Source organism: Dasypus novemcinctus, chromosome 2 (assembly GCF_030445035.2).
Source record: "Dasypus novemcinctus isolate mDasNov1 chromosome 2, mDasNov1.1.hap2, whole genome shotgun sequence".
Lineage (NCBI taxonomy): Eukaryota > Metazoa > Chordata > Mammalia > Cingulata > Dasypodidae > Dasypus > Dasypus novemcinctus.
In genome coordinates, this window is record NC_080674.1 from 100012402 (window position 1) to 100033462 (window position 21061).

The 21061-nt window shown below is 36.9% G+C and overlaps 1 protein-coding gene across 4 annotated transcripts in view; it reads left to right on the forward strand.

Moving 5' to 3' along the window:
• Positions 1–21061, forward strand: part of LNPEP (leucyl and cystinyl aminopeptidase) — a 124725-nt gene that overhangs the window by 66376 nt on the left and 37288 nt on the right. For all 4 annotated transcript variants that reach the window (XR_009180639.2, XR_009180638.2, XM_004455952.5 and 1 more), the window contains exons 5-9: positions 1480–1600; positions 2263–2417; positions 3892–4005; positions 6100–6231; positions 12252–12383. Coding sequence is in view for 2 of the 4 variants with exons in the window: in XM_004455952.5 (XP_004456009.1) it covers positions 1480–1600; positions 2263–2417; positions 3892–4005; positions 6100–6231; positions 12252–12383 (654 nt within the window). In the remaining 2 variants the exon portion in view is untranslated. The remainder of the gene's footprint in view (positions 1–1479; positions 1601–2262; positions 2418–3891; positions 4006–6099; positions 6232–12251; positions 12384–21061) is intronic.

Here is a 21061-nt window from a genome sequence, read left to right on the forward strand (position 1 = left end):
CGTTTATTGAGCATTTACCTTGTATCAGGCAGTATTCTAAGTTCTGTACATGTATTAGCTCATTCAATTCCCACAGTAACCCTGTGAGTGTAGAAACTATTTTTATCACCATTTTACAAATAAGGAAACTGAGACTAGTTAACATGCTCACAATTCTACAACTATTAATAATAAAGACTTGAACCCTGACACTCTAACTATAGACTTACACAATTTTTTTGTGTTTACTCAGAAAAATTTTCTTTACATTTATTTTATGCCAAGTTACCTCCATGTTTCTGTGGTTAAGGCATACATTCTATAGGTGAAGCCCCATATACGACTGTTTAGAAATTGTCAGCAGTTTTATATCTTTTAATGGGAGACTAAAATTAATTTGGAGTGACTATTCACCAATGTATTTTATCCAAATAGTGGATTGTTATTTCCCATTTGTTGAGAGCTTCATTTTGAGGTATTTATTTTCTAATTCTCATCCACATCCCACTTTCCCAAGTGAGTATGTAGGGCTTTTCTCATTCAGTTGAAAAACAATAAATATTCCTTTTTAAAATCCATTACTTTGAATATAATTGCTTAAATTTTGCTTTTTTGATATTCACTGAATAAGAAGACATTTTCAGTAGTTGAATAACATTATGTGTTTAACTTATGCACTTGGCCTAAAAAGAGAGAGAGAAAGAATTATAATTAATGGAGGTTATTTCATCTACCTTTCCCCTACTGAGTGTGCGCTGTGGAGTGAATGGGAGCTGGAAACTTGAATCTGTTGTTCCCTTAGTTGGTTTTAGTTACTGTGCACTATTCAGTGAGTTTCACTCTCCTGGGTATGATTCTTTTTTTTCATATAACATGATTCGTATAAACAGACCAACAGCTGAAAACAAGTTGTCCCAAGGCTGGAAGAAATCAAACTATCCCACACTGACAGAATACATTGGTCTCTAATCTCTTTTTCCAGGGTAATTCTAGCAAGTACAATTTTTGCCTTATGTGTTTCTGTTAAAACTTAACTCCATTTTAAGATGTAACTCCTCTGCAGTGAGTGCACGGCGCAGAGGTGCTAAATGCCATGCACTGTAATAGTGCTGGAAGGATGAGAATTTCGTCTTCCCTGCTAAGTAACACATTCTTGATAGTTCATAGGTAAGAAGGGCAATTGCAAGTAATGAAAGAGAAAGAGAAGAATATCATAAATTAAATGAGTAAATGTTTATAAATTGCTATAAAATGACTCAATATAGTTTATTTTGGATGTTATATTAGAGTTATAGAAAAAAATAAAATATTTTGAACATTGTGGTAAGGGAAGAACTTGCTATACTGTGCAGGGGCTAAAGGCTATAAGCAAGTTTCTGTCCTGAAAGATCTCATACGACTATGCAGTTCTCAGTCATGCTAGTCTTGACAGTGTTGACCTGAATATCATGCCATTTTAATTGTACCTGTCCTTACATCATACCCAATGCTTCCCTTTAGGTTTCTATATATGCTATACCAGAAAAGATTGGTCAAGTTCAACATGCCTTGGAAACAACTGTGAAATTGCTTGAGTTTTACCAAAACTACTTTGAAATTCAATACCCACTTAAGAAACTGGGTAAGAATCAAACAGTGCCTCTGTTCTTCATTATGATTATAACCTAGACTCATTTTGTAAATGTCTTTTTAGAAAAAGGTTTTTCCCAGAGTTATTTTTAAAGTAATTAACAAACATTGTTAATGTTTTTTTAAAAATGTTTTAATTGTCAGGATTATTTAGATTCCATGAATGTATCTGAACTTGGAGCTTAAAATACTTAGAAGCTTTGGGGGCTGTTACATAGGTACTGTGTAAGTAGGGATTTGTTTAGAGCTTAGTCTGGAGTTTGACTGCTTCTAACTTCATAATAAATTACTGATTCAGAAATAAAAATTGAGTAATGGAAACTCAGGAAAGCAAGAGGATATTTAGTACTTTTTAGTCCTATGTAGAGGAGTATCAGCCCTGCCCTTTGTCTTCTTACTCTAGGATGTTGATTAATTATGAAGGAATTAAGTATCTCTTCTACAACAGTGGAACAGTGACTTTTAAAAGGGGTTTGATCAAATCTTTTTTGTATAACATATTGGATAGTATAAGGAAGGTTCCATTTATTAGGATTATAAAAAGAACTCAAAGCCTGCTGATTCACAGTGATAAAACCAATGGATAAAATATTTTGTTTTAAACAGGGAGGGCCTTCCATTAGGGAAAATTGATCATTTCTATCCTATGTCCAGATTTGGTGGCTATTCCTGACTTTGAAGCAGGAGCAATGGAAAATTGGGGTTTGATCACCTTTCGAGAAGAGGCACTTCTATATGACAATAATACTTCTTCAGTGGCTGATAGAAAACTTGTTACCAAAATCATCGCTCATGAGCTGGCCCATCAGGTATTTAACAAGGCTGTTATATCTCATGCCTGTTGTCTACTTCATGTCTTAGCATTTATTAAAAATAAATTTAAATGCTAATAATAATACAGCTTTTAATGATTGCATTGCCTTTTTTCATTATGAAAAGCTTTTGCCTTTGAATACTTTTTTCCTCCTAATAAAACACATCTGTTTCACCTCTGATAAATGCTAACTGCTTGGTATAACTGTGGGAAAGAATCTTCTGATTACTCTTGAACTGTTCTGCTTAGGGCTTGAGTTCTTTCTTCATCTTCTGCTAGAACTGGGTTCTCTATTATTGGTAGAAGGAGCTCTTAAGAAAAGGGTGAGGAAAATGATATGAGTATATGAACCTTCCCCACCACCTTGCATATCTTGTGCCCATGGTACGGTGCTTATCAGTGTTGGGTATGGTTTGGGGACCTTGTGATGGTGGAAGGATACAAAGGCAGAGTATGATGTGCTCTGGTTAGTTTACTCTAACTCTAATACAATCTGTATGACTCTGTGTACTTGTGGAGACTTTTTGACAAGCCAGCATTTGAAAGTACAAATTTATTATTATAAATGGAACATACAGACAAGTGGTCTTTACCTTGGGGACCACCCCTTACCATTGGGAAGTATTTCTGCTACTTCATTAAGACTTAGCAAATCATCTTCCTCTGAAACTGGTTTTAAGAAAATATCTTAGAAAATTATGCTATTGTCATTCTCAAAAGTATTTTGTCTCATTATCTAGTAACCCCTCCTTTTGCTGTTGATTTGAGACAAGCCCTAGGCCACACTGACTAACACTGCATACATTATGACCACTCTTTATTTCTAGGATTTTTGAGATACATTTTTTTTAGGAGAGTCTCCTATTATTCTTTTCTTCTTTACGTCATACGTCTTCATATAAGAAGACATTTGAAGATCTTTCTGATTTCATTTGTTTATATATATGCCAACTTTTTAAAGGAGTGTTTAAATTCTGTTTTGAATCATGTAAATACTGTCTTCACTTTGGGCAAATGAAAAGAGATATGAAGTATTCTAGCTTTCTGAGTTAGAGGAAGATTTCTTACATAGAAACTTATTATTTTAGTAGTCATAGATGGTTGTAGATACAATAGAAAAATCTTACATACTAACTTGATATTCAAAGGTAAAATTATTTTTATTATCTAGGAAATCTCACTTTTAATGAGGTGGCTAAAAAATCATTTTTGTTTACCTAGTATAATGCATGTGTTTTAAATAGAGAAGTATGCTAATAGTCCTTTTTGCTTGTTTTCTCATTCAATTAAGGTAAACTCTGTTAAGTTTTATAAGTCTTTAATTTGAATATAGTTTGTTATAATGGTAATAGTGTAATTTTAAAATTGTCACATTATGAGTGATTAATCTGACAATTCAGACAATTATTAGAAAATTCCTGACAATGTAAATACTGTGTTGGTTAGTATTAGTTTGTTTCTTCCTGCAGTGGTTTGGTAATCTGGTAACAATGCAGTGGTGGAATGATCTGTGGCTAAATGAAGGTTTTGCAACTTTCATGGAGTATTTCTCTTTGGAAAAAATATTTGAAGAGTTCTCCAGTGTAAGTACAGTTTTCCTTAGCCCTTTTTCATGAATGCTGAGGGGAAAATAGTCAAATCATATTTGCCAGGTATTTTCTATGCATTTGGAGTGACAAAAATGTTTTTAGAAGGATGCAATAAAATTGATCCTTGCTACTGATACTTACACCTTTTCAGATTTAACAATGAAATTACACTCTTAATTTTTATATATTTCATTAAAAGCTGAAATTATATGAAATTTTACCTTTTTTCTTTAAAATGACTATTTTTAAAAATTGCTTTGCTACGTTTTGTTTTTAATAGATGTAGCCCTTCTGCTTGAAGGGACTTTAGATAAAGATGAAAAGCCTTTTTTGCAGAGCAAAACTTTTTATTATATATATATAGGGAAAAAAATTTTGAAGCAATGCTGTCTATTATCACTGTACATTCTTAGAACAGCGATGTAGGCTGATGCAGATGAATAATCTCCCCTTTTTATGTATGAACTGTATTTTCTGCCATTCTCCAAAGATGTGGAACACGGTCTGTTATAAGGGGGTATGATAATGTTGTTTATATGTTATTTGATTTTCTAGAGGTGTAGTTCCTGTTCTTAGAGATATTCGGATACACTAGGCCACCATATGATAGATGCCAAAATAATTTAAGCAATAGGTGGGAAGTTGAAAGATCCCTTTCAACCCTCAAAATTTGTAACTTTCTATCAAACTTCCTGCAGCTGTGAGCCAAGGTTGCATCAACACAGAAGAATTCGTAGAACTTTCACTCTGAAATTTTTGTATGCACCTTGCTCTAAAATTTCAAGTGATACGAAAAACTAATTTTTAGCTGAAATACAAAGCAAGGCATTCTGAATCTGTTATATTCTATTAAGAAATGAGATATATAGTTTCACCACTTGGTGGTGCCCAGAATTTTTTGAAACTTTTCATATATACTTTAGGAACATTTCACTGCTGAGTTCTTAAAGAATTCTTTCTGATTAAGAGTTATATTTTATTTAAAATGAACCTCAGTTTTTAAAAAAATGTATTATCTTAGTAGAAAAGCTAGTCAATATTTGAACTGAGAAACCAGCTTAAGAATTAGTTTTTGTTTTTAAATTTTAAATTTTATTTTTTAAAACATATGCTCCGGAGAGTGGGTGTAACTCAAGTGATTCAGGGCCTGCTTCCCACCTGAGAGGTCCTAAGTTTGATCCCTGGGACCTCTTAGAAACAAAAAAACAAATAAGCAAACAAGCAAAAAAACCAACTCAGAGGAGCCAATGTGGCTCAATGGTTGAGTGCTGGCTTCCCACATAAAAGGTCTAAGGTTCAATCCCCATCCCCAGTACTTCAAAAAAAAACCAAAAAAAAACCCTATATATATATAAATTTGTATGTTTATATTTATATTTATTTACTCAGCTTTTTAGAATATTCATCTTGAATATCTAGATTTGGCATTTGGTTACTTCAGTAGAAGGCTCTTTTTTTTTTAAATCCAGTTTTATTTATTTACTTTTCATCACGTGGATTTGGTGTCCAATGGCCTTAGCTAGAAGGTTGCTTCGAAATTTAGCACAAACCATGCCACGCTACCTTTCCCCAGACTACCCTGGATTTGTTTGATTTGCTGCTAGGAGTCACTGTTGTTTTTTGCTTTGTACACATAAGCACTTCTCTTGCCCAAACAGAATTCCTTTCCATCTTGGTCATAAACACCTTCAATTTTAAGAAGGGTATGTGCTCCCTCTGGTTCCAGAGCCCTCGCTTAGGCCAGCAAAAGGCTTTGGACGCAGCCTTCCAGGCATTTTTGCTATTGTAGAAGTCCTGTTCCCAGCAGGCCTCCACAGGTTCCAGGATGGCGGCAAGAGTAATAGGTTCTTAATTTATCCTTACGCTGTTGCTTAAGTAATGCTGCTTTTCATGTGGACAAATTAAAATTTTATTTTTAAATATAAGGAACACCCTGTATTTTCAAAAGCTTATATTCTGAAGATTAGTGAAATCGATTATTTTTCACAATGACCTTACAAAGCAATTCGTCTCATCCATATAGTTACTGTAATTATCTTTTCCTTTGATACTGTTCATGATACCTTAATTTGTTTCATTTTTTGTTAGTATGAAGATTTCTTAGATGCTCGATTTAAAGCAATGAAGAAAGATTCCTTGAATTCATCTCATCCAATATCATCATCTGTTCAGTCTTCAGAGCAGATTGAAGAAATGTTTGATTCTCTTTCCTATTTTAAGGTACTGTTGTGCATTAAAAAGTCTAAGATGTTTACTTCTATTTAAATCTTGGTCTTAACTTCTTGTGAGTTTTTCTTTCTTTCTACACCTCTCTTTCGAATTCTATGACTAGCATTCCAGACAGATCTTATAGCATTATATTTTTTAAAGTTGGTTTATTCTCCAAATCTATAAGTAGAATATGTCCAGGGAAGGCCCCTAGCAAATCTTTGGCTATGTTACTCAGAACTGGTATATGTTCCATAGTCAGGGCTGCCAAAATAAGTAAGCAAAAAGATATTTTTAAGAATTGAAGATTAGATTGCAGCATAAGAAACACAGATGAAACTAGGAACCCAGTTAGGGTCATCAGAGGTCAGAAATCAGAATAAGGATTTCTATGTCATTTGTATTTGTGTGGTGGTGGGGAGGGGGGTGGATTAGGATGCATCTTTTTACTTACTTACCTTCTTACTCTGGTTATCAGATTAATTGATTAATAAACTGAATTCCTGTGCTGGGCGGAGAAGAAATACACAAAAAGTATGGGATATAGTCCACGACATCAAGAAGCTCATAATTTAGGTGGTGGGTACTTATTAGGACAATAAGAGAGGTAATGTGTGCTAAATGAGGGGTACAGAATATTTCTGCCTGGGATAATGAAGGAAATGTTTTGGAGAAAAATAAGTTTTGAAATGAGTTTTAAAGAATAAGAATAAAGGTAATAAGGAATGGGAAGAGTAGGGTAGGACAGGAATGGGATGAGGTCTGCAAAGAAAAGGTCAGGAACACTATTAGGTAAGGAATGTTTGGTTAGGGAGTAAAAATTTGACTGCAGTGGAAGCTGCATGTGGAGCAGAGGAGAAGTTGGGACAGGTAGGTTGGAGTCCAGTGGTCGAAGATCCTAAATGCCGTAAGGAATCTGGACATTTTTTTCTGTAAGTGTTTTAGCTTCCTAGGCTGCTCAAGCAAATACCATGAAGTGGGTCAGGTTAAACAATGGGAATATATCTGCTCACAATATGAGGCTGGCAAAAAAATCCAAATCAAGCTGTCATCAAGGTGATGCTTTCTTACTAAAGACTGTAACTCTGGGGCTGGCTGCCAAAGATTCTTAGTCCATAGCTTGTCACATAGCAAGGCAAGTGGCAGCATCTCCTGGTGGCTCTGTTCTCTCCCAGGTGTTGCTGATTTTAGCTTCTCCTGAACTCACCTGACTCTTCTGGGTTCTGTTGATGTTCAGCTTCTTGCCTGCTGTGGATTTCTCTCTCAGTCTGAATTTTGTTCTGCTTATACAGACTCCAGTAATAGGATTAAAACCCATCTGGACTGAGGTGGGTCACACCTTAACTGAAGTAACATCATCAAAAGATCCTATTTAAAAGATCCACCCACAGGAATGGATTAATTTAAGAACATATTTTTCTGGGGTACAGACAGCTTCAAACAACCAAGTAGGCAATGGAAAGCTTTAGACTTAAATAGAGGAATGCCTTGATTAAGCTTCTATTTAAAAATTAAGTTGGTTTCAGTTTATAAAATATATTTAAGTGGGGAGAGACCTAATGCCAAGAAATTGCTGTTGAAGTCTAGGCATAAAACGGCAAAAGTTTAAAACAAGTAGTTGTAGTGTTTCAAGCCTGAATTATAGTACTGTCAAAAAACACAAGGAAACAGGGATTCAATTAGCTATAGTCAATAAATAAAAATTTAAAACTTGTGATTTTAAAACTAAAAAGTTCTTATTAGAGAACTTAGTTATTTCAAGATTTGTTATTATAGAGCTTTGTCTTCATTCAGCCTCCACTCTTTAAACCCAGAACTTAGTGTCTTCTGATAATGTGCCCTCCACAGCATACTTAAACCCTTTTAATATGTAACTACTTACTTTAGAATTGGGAATTTGGGAAATAGCCCACATATTGATGAGAAAAGTAGGGCACTGGGTAATTTACCAATATTGGGTGTAAGAAGAAGTAAATTCCAAGAGGTAAATGTGTTTGTCAGACATGTTCTGTTTGATCTTTATTATCATCAAGCTAATTCTGATGTAGGTTGTCTTGTGAGAATTTATTCACTTAGCAAATCTTACAGCACCAACCATGCACCAGGCATTGCTCTAGGTGCTAGGGATAAATAAGGAAATGAGGGACTATGGCCCTTCTACAGTAGAGCTTCCATTTCAGGGACTGGAGATAGATACAGACATTAAACAAATAGTATTGTGTTCAGTGATAAGTACTCATAAAGCATGAGGGAAATGATAGTGACAAAGGAAATGTTGTTATATATAAGATGGTTGGGTAAGATCACTATAAAGTGCCATTTGAACAACTACCTGAAGGATATGAGGGGATGAAATGTGGGTTTCTGGGGGTAGAATGTTCCAGGCAAAGGCAAGAACCAATTTATAGGGCTCGTGTGCAGAAATGAGTGAATAAGCAGTCCTGAGACAACTATCCTTCAAAGTCCTGTTTGCAAGGTTGGCCTTTGGATGGTAACTGGGAACTTGAATTTGGAAGCATTATCACCATTACCTGATAAGAGTGTTTCGGTGTACCTATACTATTGTACAAACCATGTGATTTATGCTGAATACATGTTTTCTTTTGGGAAATCTGGAATTTTAGTCTGGGTAGAAGCTACTTATATGACTAGCCTCCAATAAGATACCTGAGTGCTGAGTCTCTAATGAACTTACCTGGTAGATGGCATTTCTAAGCTCATTGTTGGAGGGATTAAGTGTATCCTCTGTGACTCCACTGGAATGAACTCTTGGAAACTTGTTTCTGGTTTCCTTGAGTATGACTATATGCTGAGTCCAATGAGTCCTCCTAGTGAATCATCAAATTTGGGTTTGGTCTTAGGGGACCCCAACACTGATTGAGACGGGAGATTGCTTGTCTTCTCTTCCAATACCAGCAAAGAGCCAGTGTGTGTAGTAGAGAAGTCGGGTATACGCAGTATCGAAGGCCAGGACACAAGAACTCTGAGAAGGAAGTTGATTTATTTCCACCAGCTGGACTCAGTGGACTCCTGTCCTAATAAAAACCAAGTCCCAAATTTAATTTTGAGTTCCCTTTTATACAGAAAAGATATAAGGGTGGGAAGTTAATTGGTGTTTTTATGAAAGAAAACAACTTTCCTTGTTAGTTAAGTGTTTGTCTGAGTACCAGACAGGTTTTGAATTAAAGTACCCACCAAGCAGACTTAGCCCGAAGGATAGGGTGTCTGCCTACCACATGGGAGGTCCGTGCTTGACCCGTGTGGAGCTGGTCCATGTGCAGTGCTGATGCACGCAAGGAGTGCTGTGCCACACGGGGGTGTCCCCGCATAGGGGAGCCCCACGCACAAGGTGTGCGCCCAGTAAGGACAGCCACCCGGCACGAAAGAAAGTGCAGCCTGCCCAAGAATGGCGTCGCACACACGGAGACCTGACACAACAAGATCATGCAACAAAAACGAGACACAGATTCCTTGTGCCGCTGATAAGGATAGAAGCAGTCACAGAAGAACACACAGCGAATGGACACAGAGAGCAGACAACTGGGGGTGGGGGAGGGAGAGAAATAAATAAAAAATAAATAAATCTTTAAAAAAAATAAAGTACCCTACACATTTCAGGTGAGTTTGAATTAGCATATCCCCTGCATTTCAGTTGAGCCTGAAGTAAAATCCCCCCCACATTCCATCTGGATGCAACTTTGAATACACATTGTCTTACATCCTTTCTGAACATTCAAAGCCTGTAGGGCCTGTATTACTTATTTGGATTTCTAAAGACTAGGCACACTTGGATACAGAATTAGATAATTTTGAATTTATGCACAGGCTATATGTTGAGTGGAGTAAACACAGGAGACAGTAGCAGATGAAATCAGAAGATTTATAGAGGCCAGATCATTATAGGGTCTTATAGGCCATGGTAAAGACCATGATTTTATTCTAAGTGAAATGAAAAGCCATTTGAACAGGGAAATATTTTGGAAGGACTTGTTTTTATAAACTCACTCTAGCCTACAAAGCAATTGGAGTCAGGATGACTTGTTAGGAGGCTGTTGTAATAGACCAAAGGAGAGATTATGGTGGCCTAGGCTAGGGTGGTAGTGGTGAAGGTGCTGAGTTATAGTTGGATTTGGAATATAGTTTAAATATTGATTCAACAAATTTGCTGATGGATTAGATGTGAAATGTGCAAGAGGATTCAAGGATGATGTCAACATTTTTGCCTAAACTGGAAAAATGGAGTTGCCATTTGCTTAAATGGAGAAGACTGCAGGAGGAGTAAATTTGGGGTAGAAAGAAAATAAAAAGCTCAGTTTTTCAAAGTTGGAGATGCACATTAGATATCCAAGTAGAGATACCAAGCAGACAGTCTGGAATTTGAGTCTAGAATTCAGGGAAGAAGTCTGGCTTGATATATAAATTTGAGAGTCATTTAAACCCTAGGAATTGATGATGTCAACTAGAAAGGAAATGTAAATGCGGAAGATGTCTGAAGATCAAATGCCAGGGAGTGCATACCAAAATTTAGTTGTTGAGAAGATAAGGAAGAGCTAGCAAAAGAGGCTGAGAGGGATGGGACAGAATCAAAAATAGTATCCTGAGGCCAAGTAAAGAACGCCTTTCAAGGAGGAGGGGGTAATCAATCTTTCAAATGCTACTCATAGATTGATTAGATGAGCCTGAGAATTGACATTGGTTTGATACCATGACAGTCATCAGTAACCTTGATAAGAGCGTTTTCAGTAGAGTGATGGTTGAAAGTAGGCTCAAGAGAAATGAAAGGAAAGCAAAGGAAGATAGCAAATGCAGACAAACTCTTTTGAGGAGTTTTACCACAAAGGGGGGGCAATAAATAGGGTAATAATTTTAGGAGGCATCGAGTTAAAGTGAGGTAGGGCATCTTGTATTGGTTAAAAATGAGAAATTTTACATTATTTTGTTTGCTAATGGGAGTGTTACAGGAGACAGGGAAAATTGGTAATGTAGGAGAGAACAGGAATTGTTGGGAACAAGAGTGAGGACTTCAATTTATATACTAGTTTATAGAAAAAGTATCTCTAAAACGTGATATATAAATAAGAGAGTAACAGGTATTAAATTCAGTTATGTGTATCTGCTGATCTTGATGACTTAACATTTTTGCATTTTAATCAGAAGTGAGATTTATTTAAAAATTGAGTGCTTAATGTATGGTAGACATTGTTCAGTTGCTGGAATTAAGCTTTTCAATTTTTCCCTCAACTACCATACAATCTAGAAAAGAAAAATAAATATACTGCATCTGTAACAGATGCAAGAAGTGATATAAAGTGCCATTGAAGATAGAGAAATATGTATTTTAAAGCAGGGAAGGCTTCACAGTGGAGGCAGTTTCAAGATTGGGAATGAGTGAATATAGAGTATAGACTTAATAGTTACATGTCACATTCTTCAGTATCACTGTATGCTTGCTGCCCTATACATTATTATTAAGAAACATATTTGAAGTGACTGCAGGAAGAAGAGAGAACCTGGTTACTTCAGTGACATGATGTACTAAAATTGAAATGAATATACTACCTAGCAGAGAGACTTTTGAGAGCTCTGCTAATGTATTGTGTCTCTAGCAGTGTGCTGATGAATTCATTTGGTACCTTTAAGCATTGAGAATGTGCATGAGACTGCCACAGAAAATTTGGTATATACTTTTCTATTAGAAATATATTTATAAACAGTTTTCTAAGGCATAGTTAAGTAACACTGAAACACTGAGTATACTGAAAGACCACACAAAATGGCTCATGGTAGAATTAGTGCATGTAGGAGTCTGTTTCATTAATTCTTTTTCAAGTCCTTTAAAATAATTTTGAGGTAATGTAAACACACAGTCCATATCTGGTTGTATGAGACTAAATAATACTGTCGTATAACAAGGTTCTACATACGAAAATTAAGGTTTATAATTAGTAAAGTTTGAATTTTAGATTCTTATTTCTATAACCTTTTGTATTATATTTACTCCTTCCTTTTTTACCTTTTTTTTTTTTAAATAGGGAGCTTCTCTCTTGTTGATGCTGAAAACTTATCTTAGTGAAGATGTGTTTCAACATGCTGTTATTCTTTACCTGCATAATCATAGTTATGCATCCATTCAAAGTGATGATCTGTGGGATAGTTTTAATGAGGTAAGCAACCTGGTTATTTTACCTAGCTCTTAGAGTAAGAAAAGAGAAATTATTTTATTTGTATTTTCACTGAATATGTACCTGAGTCTGTGGTACCAAAGATAAATACTTTTGAGAGAGAGGGAGATGGAGCTTAGTATTCAATATATCTGAATAGAGCACTGAATTGAGACTTTTGGAAACACTCTCTTGGCCAGAGTTGTTGTGGCCATGGATACACTGGTATGTGCAGGTGCCTGGTGCATTTGCCTTCCCTCTACCCCAGCCCCCTGCTCCAGTCTTCAGGCTATCTCTTTGTTTGGCTGCTCCTCTGCAGCCAACACTCCTAATTTGTTTCCCCTTTAGACTTTCTGCTTTACTTCCCTAGTTTATCTGACAACATAACCCAGGGATATGTGCCAACTGGAAACCTGAAGAACTTTGTTTACAATTTCCTGACAGAGAACACAGAATAACTTAAGCTTAATGTTAGACACTGATGTTTGTTTCCTCATAGAACCTTTACATTAAAATCAATATTCTTCATATATCTGTAAGAAGGAAGGGTCTCAGATAACCTCACAGGGTTACTTTTAACCCTGAGACTTGATAAAGAAGAGCATTCTCTCCTAGGTTCCCCCTTTAGGCCTCCCCTCCTCCATCCTGGCTCCTTTGGTTTCTGCCTTTAGCACACATCTCCTTTCTCCTAAACAAAGTTCAGTTCCTGGCTTGGCTGGGAGAACCATGACTTCGCTGCCTATTTACCCTGGAGTAATAAAATTAAACCTGACTTCATGTATGGAACCCCTGTATGATGTTATGCATGTTTGCTTTCTAAGTTCACAACTTTTACTATACACTTGTTTATGTATGTTCATATATAAATGATATAAAGATAATATTTGGATTGGTTGGGGGCAAAATACTTTGTTTAGTAGTAACATTTTGACAATATTCTTTAATCATTAGTTAAAAAGGTTTAAAACAATGCAAGTTATTGGTGGTAGGGTGAGATGTTATATATGTTTGTTCTGTAAGTTCACAACTATTAAACATTTATTGTTTTTTTCTTTTAAGATTTATTTCTTCCTCCTCCCCCCCAGTTGTCTGTTCTCTGTGTCCATTTTGCTGTGAGTTCTTCTTTGTCCACTTCTGTGTTGTTGTCAGTGGCACGGTAATCTGTGTCTCTTTTTTTTTGCGTCATCTTACTGCGTCAATTCTCCATGTGTGTGGCACCATTCCTGGGCAGGCTGAACTTTCTTTCGCACTGGGCAGCTCTCCTTACAGGGCGCACTCCTTGTGCGTGGGGCTCCCTGTGCAGGGGACACCCCTGCATGGCACGGCACTCCTTGCACACATTAGCACTGCGCATGGGCCAGCTCCACACAGGTCAAGGAGGCCCGGGGTTTTGAACCACAGACCTCCCATGTGGTAGACGGATGCCCTAACCGCTGGGCCAAGTCTGCTTCCCTACATTTATTGTTTACGTATTTTTATGTATGAGTGATATATTTCAATTAAATGGAAAAAAAATCATAGATTGCCATAATACTTTCATGAGAAAGGCTGAAAATGAATGTACCTGGTTATCTATTGCTGCATGACAGCCTACTCCAAAACTGTGTTGCTAGAACTTCTGGGAAGATGATGGAGTAGAAAGACATAGGACTCTTTTTTTTCCTCCAGAAAAATATCTGAGGACAGGCTGAAATGGTCTGGAAAAAGATCTTCTACAGTTTAGGATACCATGCGAAGGCTGGGCACTGTCCAGAAAAGAGAGGGACAAAGGCGGGGAATCATGATGGCAAAAATCAAACACAGTCTAACCAGGCATTGAACTGAGAGGGCTGCCAAAGAGTGCCATCTGCTGGGAGACCAAGAAGTGCACATGAGAAAATTAAAAATAAGAGGCTTTTTCTGGCCTTTTTAGCCTCCCTCCCCATGCCCTAGAAAGCAGGTCTGTAAGCCATTACTGGGTCCAGAGCCCAATTTTGAGCAACTAACAGGGACAATCCTAACAACCTACATTGAGCCAAGAATCAGAGAGCAGTGGTAATACAGCCTTCCACCACTAAATCCTTATAAAAGAGAAAGAAATTGAGCATCTGAGTAAACTACATCCTAATCAGGTGCCTAGACATCAGCAAAATTTACAAGCCATTCTAAGAAAATGGAAGACATGGCCCAAGGAAAGGAATATATCAAAGCCCCAAAAGAGATACGGGGTTTGAGAAAATTAATTAGCAATATGTGTACAAATTTCCAAAATCAAATTAATGAGTTGAAAGACAATATGGCTAAAAGAGTATTTGAGCAAGTGATAGCTGAAAATTCCCCAACTCCCACAGAAGGAATGAATTTACATGTCCAAAAAAGTGCACCATATCTAAATCAGAATAAATCCAAATAGACCTACTCCAAGACACATACTGCTTAGAATGTCAAAAGTCAGAGATAAAGAGAAAATTCTAAGAGCAGCAAGGGAGAAGCAAGCCATCACATACAAGAGACGCCCAGTAAGACTTAGCATGCATTTTTCATCAGAAACAATGGAGGCAAGAAAACAGTGGTTTGATACAATTAAGGTACTGAAAAAGAAAAACTGCCAGCCGAATATTCTTTATTCAGCAAAACTGTCCTTCAAATATGAAGGTAAATATAAAATATTCACAAACAAAAAGAAACTAAGTGAGTTGGTAAAAAAGAGTCCACCTTTGCAGGAAATATTAAAGGAAGCCTTAGAGCCCGAAAGAAAAAGACAGGAGAGAGAGGCTTGGGAGAGAATATAAAAGAAAGGATAGCAGAAGGGCTAGCCAAAAGAGTAAAAGACAAATGAAAATATGATATGGCATATGAAAACCAAAGAATAAAATGGTGGATGTAAATAAGCATTTACAGTAATATCTCTGAATGTGAATGATTAAACTCCCCAATCAAATGATATAGGCCAAAAGAATGAATTAAAAAACATGAGCCATCCTTCTACTGCTTACAAGAAACTCATCTTAGATCCATGGATACAAGCTGGCTGAAGGTGAAAGGTTGGAAAAAGATACTCCATGCAAATAGTAACCAAAAAAGAGCAGGGGCTGCTATACTAATATCAGACAAAACAGACTTTAAATGTATGTCGTTGTAAGAGATACAGAAGACCATATATTAATAAAAGGGACAATCCACCAGGGTGATAAAACAGTCATAAGTATCTATGCACCTAAGCAGGTGCCCCAAAATACATGAGACAAACTCTGGCAAAACTGACGGGACAAATAGACATCTCTAAAATAATCTTTGGAGACTTCAACACACCACTCACATCATTAGATAGAACAACTAGACAGAAGATGAACAAGGAAACAGAGAACTTGAACAATATGATGAACAAGTTAGACCTCACAAAGATATACAGAACACTGCATCCAAATTCAGCAGGTTATGCATTCTTCTCAAATGCCCATAGATCTTTCTCTAGGATAGACCACATGTTAGTATACAATGCAGGTCTCAATAAATATAAAAAGATTGAAATTATACAAAACACCCTCTCAGATCATAATGGAATGAAACTGGAGATCAATAATATATAGGAAAAAGGTAAATTCACAGATATGTAGGCTAAACAAACTCTTAAATAATCAGTGAGTCAAAAAAGAAATTGCAAGTGAAATCAGTAAATATATTGAGATTAATGAAAACAAGAACACAACTTATCAAATTTTATGGGATACAGTGAAGACTGTCTTGAGAGGGAAATTCATAGCCCTAAACATCTATATTAGAAAAAAAAGAAGAAAAAACTAAACCCAAAAGATTAACTGAACAACTAGAGAAACTAAAAAAAAGAACAGCAAACCAATCCCAAAGCAAGCAAAAGGAAAGAAATAATAAAAATTGGAGCCAAAATAAATAAAATTAAGAACAAAAAAACAATAGAGAAAATTGACAAAACAGAGCTGGTAGTTTGAAAAGATCAATAAAATTGACAGGCCACTAACTAGACTAACAAAGAAAAAAAGAAAGAAGATGCAAATAAATAAAATCAGAAATGAAAGGGGGGAAGTTATGACTGACCATACAGAAATAAAAAGGATCATAAGGGAAGCAGAAATGGCTCAACTGATAGAGCATCCACTCACCATATGGAGGGTCCAGGGTTTGATCCCCAGGGCCTCCTGACCTGTGTGGTAAGCTGGCCCACGTGCAGTGTTGCTGTGCACAAGGAACTCTGCCACACAGGGGCACCCCCATGTAGGGGAGCCCCACATGCAAGGAGTGCACTCTGCCAGGAAAGCCACCCTGCGTGAAAAAAAGCGCAGCCCGCCCAGGAGTCGCGCTGCATACACAGAGAGCTTACGCAGCAAGATGACACAACAATAAAGAGACATTTTTCCAGTGCTGCGTGACAATACATGTGGATGCAGAAGAACACACAGTGAATGGACACAGCAGACAACAGGGGGGTTACAAAATATTTTTTTTTAAAAAAGGATCATAAAAGTTATTGTAAGAAACTGGACAACTTAGATGAAATGGCATATTCCTGGAAATGCACAACCTACACTGATGCTACAAGAAATAGAAGAACCTAACAAACCAGTCACATTTAAAGAGATTGGCTCTGTCAGTAATCTCCCAATAAAGAAAAGTACAGGACTAGATGACTTCACAGATTAATTCTACCAAGCAGTTCTAAAAGAATTAACACCAGTCCTGTTTTAAACTCTTCCAAAAAATTGAAGAGGGAAAATTACCCAACGTATTTTATGAAGCCAATATCACCGTAATACCAAAGCCAGATAAACACACTGTAAGAAAAGAAAATTATCAGTCTCTCTAGTGAACATAGATGCAAAAATTCTCAACAGAATACTTGGAGATTGAATCCAACTGTTCATCAAAAGGCTTATACATAAGGACCAAGTGGGATTTATTCCTGGTAGTCAGGGCTGGTTCAGCATAAGAAAAGTAATCAACGTAATGCACCACGTTAACAAATTGAAAGAGTAAAACCACCTGGTCATCTCAATCGACAAAGAAAAGGCATTTGACAAAATCCTTTGACAAAAAAAGAAATCCTTTCTTCATCAAAACACTTCAAAATTAGGAATAGAAGGAAAATTCCTCAATAAGATAAAAGGCATATATGAAAAACTCACAGCCAGCATCATACTCAATGAGAAAAGGTTGAAAGCTTTCCCTGAAGATTGGGACCAAGACAAGGATGTCTACTGCCACCACTATTATTCAGCATTGTATTAGAAGTTCTAGCTAGAGCAGTTAAACAAGGAAAAAAAAAAAAAACTAAAGGCATCCAAATAAGAAAAGAGGAAGTAAAACTATTTGTAGATGGCATGATCCTATATTTAGAAAATTCTGAAATATCTACGATAAAGCTACTTGAACTAATAAATGAGTTCAGCAAAGTGGCAGGAGAGTCGGTGGTGGTTTCTTGGACCTTACACCCAAAGCATGAGCAACAAAGAAAAAATAGATAAATGGGACCTCCTCAAAATTAAACACTTTTGCACCTCACAGGACTTTGTCAAAAGTGTAAAAGGACATCTTACTCAATGGGAGGAAATATTTGGAAATCACATGTCCAATAAGGGTTTAATAGCCATGATACATAAAGAGATGTTACAGCTCAACAGTAAAAAGACAAACAACCCGATTAAAAAAATGGGCAAAAGACTTGAATAGACATTTATCCAAAGAAAAAATACAAATGGCAAAAAAAAACACATGAAAAAATGTTCACTATCATTAATGACTAGGGAAATGCAAATCAAAACTACAATGAGATGATATTTCATACCTATCAGAATGGCCACTACTAAAAAGAGAACTACAAATGTTGGAGAGGATGTGGAGAGATAGGAACACTTATTCACTGTTGGTGGGAATGTAGAATGGTACAGTCACCATGGAGGACTGTTTGGCAGTTCCTAAAGATGTCGAATATAGACTTGTGACGTAACCCTGCAATACCACTACTAGGCATATACCCAGAAGAACTGAGAGCAGTGACATGAATAGATATCTGCACATGTGTGTCCAGAGCGGTGTTATTCACAATTGCCCAAAGTTGGAAACATCCTAGGTGTCCATCAACCAATGAATGGGTAAACAAACTGGTTTATTCACACGATGGAATGTTATGAAGCTATAAGAAGAAATGAAGTCATAAAGTATGTAACAACATGGATGAACCTGGAGGACATTATGTTGAGTGAGGCAAGCCAGACACAAAACGGAAAATAGTATATGATTGCTTTACAATGAACTAAATATATTGTGTAACATATTGTATGATTCCGTTTATAAATATAAATCAATTGATGTGGAGAAAGTGGCCATGGTAGTTGCTGAGGGCAGGGAGAGGGAAGAAGAGATGTGATGTGGGGGCATTTTCGGGACTTGGAGTTGTCCTACATGATATTGCAGGGACAGATGCTGGACATTATATATCCTGCCATAACCCACTGAATATACTGGGGGAGAGTGTAACCTACAATGTGAACTATAATCCTTGCGGTGCAGCAGTGCTCCAAGATGTATTCACCAAATGTAATGGATGTGCCTCAATGATGAAAGAGGTTGTTGATGTGGGAGGAATGGGGGAGGGTGGGATGTGTGGGATATGGGAACCTCTTATATTTTTTTATGTAACATTTTTTTGTGATCTACGTATCTTCAAAAAATTACAATAAAATGAAAAAAATTATAAAGATGGAATTTGATTAGTGGTTATGTAGGGCTAGGGAAGGTATGCTAAGAACTGTGGAGTTTTCCTTTTTGGAGTAATGAAGTAATTCTAAATTTTTTTGTGATGATGAATGTACAACATTGTGATTATACTAAAAGCCATTGATTATACACTTTAGATATATCATATAGTATATGAATGTATCTCAATAAAACTGCTTAATAAATAAGTAAATAATTGTGCAAGTATAGCCAGAAATAGCAGCTGTGTACAGCAGGGGAAACAGAGAGAATGAGATGTGAGGAATTTTGTTGTCTGTTTTCTTGTTTATTATTATTACTATTATTGAAATAATGAAAATGCTGTAATCATGATTGAAGTGATAAATGCACAACTACGTGATTATACCAAATAGCATTGGTTGAACACTTTTGATTAATAGTATGCTTTATTAATATGTATCAATAAAATTGATTTGTAAAAAAAAAACTTAGTGGCTAAAAACAACAGGCATTTGCTTAGCTCATGGGTTTACAATTTGAAAAGGGCTCCATGGGGAAGGCTTATCTCTGCTCCATGAAGGAGAAGCTGAGATAGCCTGCCTAGGATGAAGTGCTAGGATGGCTCACTCCCTTGGCTTTTGTCTACTTGACTAACTTTCTGTCCACGTGACTTCTCCAGGGGCTGCTTGTATTTTCTCATAGCATGGTAGCTCGGTCCCAAGAGCGAACGTCACAAAAATATAAAGTGAAAAGCTCCAGCTTTTTGAGACATGGGCCCAGAAACATGGGCATAATGACATTTGCACCATATTCCATTGTCATGCTTTTCCAAAGCTGAGATACAAGGGGAAGGGCAGTGGCCTCCGCGGGAGGAGTGTCAAAGAGTGTCACAGAATTTTGGGACATATTTTTAAACTGCCAAAATGAGATGAGAGAACTGTATCTCCAAGAAGTTTAGTGACTTAACTGAGATCACTTTAGTAGACACACCCTATTTTTTTTTACCACAACTTTTTACTCAGACACACCTTTTGAGATAACTGCCTAAATCATTACCACCTTCTCTGAAATGTGCTATTTATCTCCAGGAGTGGTCCCTGAGCCTCATTCAGACTATGAAACTAGGAACCATAGACTTGCCATGGTCTCTGTGAATGGTGCCCCCTGGAGCTTTGCAAATTCTTCCTGAGGATTTGGAATTGGGATACAGGCAGGCTGGGACTATAATTGGCAGGGGTTTATATTCCTTACATATCGTGTCGAGGTCAGGGGGCTTAGGGCCCAGTATAGGCATCATCAGACTCAGGGAAGTTATTTATTTTCTCAGGGCCTCACCTCCTGTAAACAAGGAGGATGAATGTACTTTCAATTTCTCGTCTCCAGGTATTTTGACACCTGCCTTGGTATTGCCAGAGGACTGAGAAGAGGTGGGAGATGGCTCATTGTCTTAGTTTCTTAGAGCTGCAAACTGGTTGGCTTAAAACTACAGAAATTTATTTTATGGTTCCGGAGGCTGGAAGTCCAAAATCAAGGTGGCGGCAGGGCCGTGCTTCCTTTATATCCATAGGGAAGAATCCCTTCCATGCTTTTCTTCTTGGCTGCTGGTAGTGGCTTTCCAGAAATCCATGAGATTCTCGGCCTCAGACATTACATGGTGTTCTTCCCTCTGCCTTTCTGTGTCCAAATTTCTCTTCTTATAAGGACCCCAAGTCATATTGAATGAAGGGCTCACCCTACCACAATACAACCTCATCTTAACTTGCCTAAATCTGTTTGTAGCAGCCCTTTTTCTAAATAAGGTCCCATTCTGAGGTCCTGGGAGGTAGCACTTCAGCATATTTTGGGGGGATATACAGTTCAATCCTTAATAGTATTTCTCTCACTATTTTTAGTTATCACTAAGTTCTGGTCCAGGTTACTTTCCTTTTAGCAGTTACTTGTTTACCTAGATTAGAAATGTAGACTTAACTCAGAGCATTCATGCATTTGTT